The 5,583-nt window shown below is 40.6% G+C and overlaps 1 protein-coding gene across 1 annotated transcript; it reads right to left on the bottom strand.

Annotated features, from left to right (window-relative positions):
• Positions 1-325: 325 nt before the first annotated feature.
• On the bottom strand, positions 326-4,916 carry LOC119884551 (guanine nucleotide-binding protein G(I)/G(S)/G(O) subunit gamma-13-like). Its single transcript, XM_038694938.1, has 2 exons — positions 4,769-4,916; positions 326-581 (listed from the first exon to the last, which is right to left on the bottom strand). The coding sequence occupies exons 1-2, from the start codon at positions 4,864-4,866 to the stop codon at positions 476-478; spliced, it is 204 nt and encodes a 67-aa protein (XP_038550866.1). The 5' UTR covers positions 4,867-4,916; the 3' UTR covers positions 326-475.
• Between the last annotated feature and the right edge of the window lie 667 nt (positions 4,917-5,583).

Here is a 5,583-nt window from a genome sequence, read left to right as displayed (position 1 = left end):
TTATTACAACTCATCAAAACTGGGGGGGGAAACTGCTGAGCTCACAATGAAGAGGAGAGATTGTAGAAGAGGAGAGAAAGCTCGGGACTGGCAGCTGCATAAATAAGTCATCATGTATCCATATAGAGACATGTAATAGAAGTATTGATCATCGTCGTCATGTATCATAGTAATGATGCATTGCTGTGGCAGGAATAAACTTGCAATAAAAGTGTGGCAGTCAGGGAAAAACCCAAAGTTTAGAGTGATAGTGTGCGAGTGTGTGTCTCTGTCAGTGTGTGTTCTGTGCCTTTGTTGGGGTGTGTTTTCAGGGGAAGTAGGGGATATCAGCGGTTGTACATTCACGGTGAGAAGTTAGGAGGTGCTGTCCTGACGTGGCCTTCACAGGCCGGGTCAGGTTCAGGGGTCATCTGAAGGTGTGTGTTGCTCGGGGGCGGTAAAAGTTGAAAGGTCATGGCAGGGTAGTTGGTTTCCTCTAGAGAAGGATGCACTTTCCTTTCTCCACCCACGGGTTGTTCTTCATCAGCTCCGGGTTCAGGAAGGGATCCTCTGGGACGCCATCCTCTATCCACTTTACCAAGCTTTGTAGAGAGACAGAGACATTTTTCAAATTCCAGAGGAAGTTTATTACCACAATCTTTTATCCAGTTTTCCTCTTTTCCATATAAGGCAAAGTAGAGAACTTTACAGCAGTTTAAATCACATCCAATAAAGACTGCAAATGGTAATGGCTTTCATAAGCTTTACACAGGAAAGTAGCCATTCACAATATACCAGATGTCAAACGTGAGTATTCTAACTAAAGGTTTAAAAGTTTTTGCTTTTTATTGTGTAATTTCCTTATTCACTTTCATGGTGAAAGTTGGATGAGAAGATCAAAACCACTCTCATTTCTATAGGACAAATATGAAGCTACCACCCAGGTGGTCGCAGTAACTTCCTGTGCCTGTAGTCCTACATATAACCCTCCATGAATGTTGTTTCCACACCAAGACATAACATGTTAATTAGTTAGATCTGGTGGACTGTGTGAACAGAGTCAGGCTGGCTGTTTCTCCCCAATTCCAGTCTTTATGCTAAGATGAGCTAACTAACTTCATAATTACACACATGAGATGTATTGAGCTTCTCATTAAAGTCTCAGCAAGAAAGTGGACAAGTGCAACTTCAACAAGACTTCAACAAGAAATAACACTTTCTCTTACAAATGATTCGTAAGCAAAAATTTGCTTCAATTGCTTCAACACACTTTTTTCTGCAACAGCCTTACTTGATCTAATATGACTATCTGATCTGGTATCTTATGGCTAATGTTAGCAAACATTAACTAACATAGATAACGTAGATAGGTGTTGCTTTCTAACTGATCTGTAACTGAGATAGTTCCCTGTTGATTCACGTGTCCAAATTCAGTTGTATTTTAAATGAGTCAAGCAATGCACTCTTTCTTTCAGTTGAGAGTTTTACACAAGGGTTTCAAAACAATGACCCTGAATACTTTTGTACACTGCATGAAAAACAGCATTACTCAAATGCCTGTCCTCTCTAGCAGTGCTGATGAAGCCTCAGAAGTGTTTCTTCTGAGTTTCCTTGATTGGCACTGCAGGGAGACAAAGAGAGCTCTGTAAAGAACTCAGTGACGGCTAAAGCTTTGCTTAATGCTTCGATGTGCGCTGTGGCTGTAATAATAGCCAACAAGGCAGCATTAGTTAATGAAGTCATATCACTTTTTTATCATTGTGGTGGAATTACTAATGGTGTCATATCCAAATCATCTGCGGGTAGCATGTATTATATTGATGTACAGTTGAATAAACCACTGAATACTACTTTGGAAACAGCAGTTGGTTAAACAATCTTGTTCTGGAGCTTTCAACCTTATCACACAGCGGATGGGTGATGTCTGCTCAGTACTCTGTGATTAATTAACATGTCCGTACGGTAAATATGAATCTACCATGAACAACTAGCCTGAAACAGCTAGCCTGTCTATGTCAAGACGTAACAATATCCATTATGTCTAAAAGTCACTATCAACACAACATACAGTGCCTTGCGAAAGTATTCGGCCCCCTTGAACTTTTCGACCTTTTGCCACATTGCAGGCTTCAAACATAAAGATATAAAACTGTAATTTTGGGACACAAAGTGAAGTGGAACGAAATTTATTGGATATTTCAAACTTTTTAACAAATAAAAAACTGAAAAATTGGGCGTGCAAAATTATTCAGCCCCTTTACTTTCAGTGCAGCAAACTCTCTCCAGACGTTCAGTGAGGATCTCTGAATGATCCAATGTTGACCTAAATGACTAATGATGATAAATAGAATCCACCTGTGTGAAATCAAGTCTCCGTATAAATGCACCTGATCTGTGATAGTCTCAGAGGTCCGTTTAAAGCGCAGAGAGCATCATGAAGAACAAGGAAACACCAGGCAGGTCCTAGATACTGTTGTGGAGAAGTTTAAAGCCGGATTTGGATACAAGCTTTAAACATCCCAAGGAGCACTCTGCAAGCGATAATATTGAAATGGAAGGAGTATCAGACCACTGTAAATCTACGAAGACCCGGCCGTCCCTCTAAACTTTCAGCTCATACAAGGAGAAGACTGATCAGAGATGCAGCCAAGAGGCCCATGATCACTCTGGATGAACTGCAGAGATCTACAGCTGAGGTGAGAGACTCTGTCCATAGGACAACAATCAGTCGTATACTGCACAAATCTGGCCTTTATGGAAGAGTGGCAAGAAGAAAGCCATTTCTTAAAGAGATCCACAAAAATTCTCGTTTAAAGTTTGCCACAAGCCACCTGGGAGACACACCAAACATGTGGAAGAAGGTGCTCTGGTCAGATGAAACCAAAATCGAACTTTTTGGCAACAATGCAAAGCGTTATGTTTGGCGTAAAGGCAACACAGCTCATCACCCTGAACACACCATCCCCACTGTCAAACATGGTGGTGGCAGCATCATGGTTTGGGCCTGCTTTTCTTCAGCAGGGACAGGGAAGATGGTTAAAATTGATGGGAAGATGGATGGAGCCAAATACAGGACCATTCTGGAAGAAAACCTGATGGAGTCTGCAAAAGACCTGAGACTGGGACGGAGATTTGTCTTCCAACAAGACAATGATCCAAATATAAAGCAAAATCTACACTGGAATGGTTCACAAATAAACATTTCCAGGTGTTAGAATGGCCAAGTCAAAGTCCAGACCTGAATCCAATCGAGAATCTGTGGAAAGAACTGAAAACTGCTGTTCACAAACGCTCTCCATCCATCCTCACTGAGCTCGAGCTGTTTTGCAAGGAGGAATGGGCAAAAATTTCAGTCTCTCAATGTGCAAAACTGATAGAGACGTACCCCAAGCGACTTACAGCTGTAATCGCAGCAAAAGGTGGCGCTACAAAGTATTAACTTAAGGGGGCTGAATAATTTTGCACGCCCAATTTTTCAGTTTTTTATTTGTTAAAAAAGTTTGAAATATCCAATAAATTTCGTTCCACTTCATGATTGTGTCCCACTTGTTGTTGGTTCTTCACAAAAAATTACAGTTTTATATCTTTATGTTTGAAGCCTGCAATGTGGCAAAAGGTCGAAAAGTTCAAGGGGGCCGAATACTTTCGCAAGGCACTGTATCTTGAGTTTTTCTTGATTTTGGCTGAGCTGTTTCCAGTCTGTTCTCTTTGTGCTGAGCTATGCTAATCGCTGCTGGCTGTAGCTTCATATTTAACGCACAGACATAAGAGGTGTGTGTCCTCTCCTCGTCTCATATTAAGCAAATTTCAAGGACGGCCTTTTTTCACCTACGCAATATTGCGAAAATCAGGAACATCCTGTCTAAAAATGATGCAGAAAAACTAGTCCATGCATTTGTTACTTCTAGGCTGGATTACTGCAATTCTTTATTATCAGGCTGCTCTAAAAAGTCCATTAAGACTCTTCAGCTGATCCAGAATGCTGCAGCACGTGTTCTGACAGGAACCAGGAAAAGAGATCATATTTGTCCTGTTTTAGCTTCTCTGCATTGGTTTCCAGTAAAATCCAGAATAGAATTTAAAATCATTCTTCTCACCTACAAAGCTCTTAATGGTCAGGCACCATCTTATCTTAAAGAGCTCATAGTACCTTACTACCCCACCAGAGCACTGCGCTCCCAGAATGCAGGGTTACTTGTGGTTCCTAGAGTCTCCAAAAGTAGACTAGGAGCCAGAGCGTTCAGATATCAAGCTCCTCTCCTGTGGAACCAGGTTCCAGTTTGTGTTCAGGAGGCAGACACCATCTCCACATTTAAGAGTAGGCTTAAGACTTTCCTCTTTGATAAAGCTTATAGTTAGGGCTGGCTCAGGTGAGTCCTGAACCATCCCTTAGTTATGCTGCTATAGGCCTAGACTGCCGGGGGACTTCCCATGATGCACTGAGCTCCTCTCTCCTCTACTTTCTCTCCCTCTGTATGCAACCTCATCCCATTAATGCATGTTACTAACTCTTTTTTCCCAAAATGTCCAATTACTGCTTTGCTTAAAAATGCTATCTTGTAAATGCAGTAATGAATCTGTTGACTTCAAATCTTCAGTAGCAAATTTGAATGAGCAAATTTTAAATTTTTGCACACTGTGTCTAATTACATTTTTTAATGTTTTTCAGTGTAATGTATTTATCAAAAACAAAGCGATTTTATTTTTGAGCTCACAGCTACTTGTCACAGTTCTTTTGGGGCTTGACCTGTGTGAAGCTGTTTGTGGAGCTATTGAACTAACTACTCACTCAGTCACTGTTTTGGAGGACTTCTCTCGTTTGAAGGCCAGCTGGTACTTGAGGCTCTCCACCTCCTTCTTCATCTGGGGCAGGTCCATCTCATCCATGGCTGCAGCTTGATGTAGGGCCTTTCTACCTGAATACAGCAGGAAGGCCAAAGTTATATTTATACAGTACATAACACTGTTAAATAGTAGGCAGACACACGCAATACACCTGTGCCCTGCAGCAAGAACACCAGGAAGTACATATGATTTGTAACTGCTGCTAAGCGATTCCACCTACAGGAAGGGAGAATAGAGGCTGTTACAAACAAGTGCTGCCAAATCTGGCAGACCCACTTAACACCACAGGATACATTCAGTTGTCTTCTGTTGTGTGCTCAGGGCTTCATGTTTCCACTTTAGGAAAGGTTCCACAGCTTTGATAAATATGCCAAATTTAATTACATTTGCAACCAACATGACAGCAGCACATCAGTTTTCTGCAAATGTTGGTTCATGTCTTATATTTTGTCACCTCTAGTTTGATCATTTTATACCAAGATTCATGACTGCAGATTATTTTTAGTACCTGAAGGGTTTATTCAAGACCAACACTTATTAGTATTCTGGGTGTATACATGTACGTAGATATGTATACAAATAACTGTATATATTGTTTATTTTATTTTATATGTTACCATATTTTAATTAATTCATGTGTAGCATGAAAGGACTATAAACTTCCTTTAGTCCATGTATTGTATAATTACAAATAAGTTACCTTGTAAAGATTATTTTTTTGCTTCAGTGCCCAAAAAGAAGAAAAAGGACAGCGTGTAC

This window comes from Micropterus salmoides, unplaced genomic scaffold (genome assembly GCF_014851395.1).
Source record: "Micropterus salmoides isolate LMB-PRFRI ecotype aquatic unplaced genomic scaffold, ASM1485139v1 Ms_hic_scaffold_3525, whole genome shotgun sequence".
Lineage (NCBI taxonomy): Eukaryota > Metazoa > Chordata > Actinopteri > Centrarchiformes > Centrarchidae > Micropterus > Micropterus salmoides.
The sequence above is the reverse complement of the archived record's forward strand: the minus strand, read 5'-3'. Positions and strand labels throughout refer to the sequence as shown.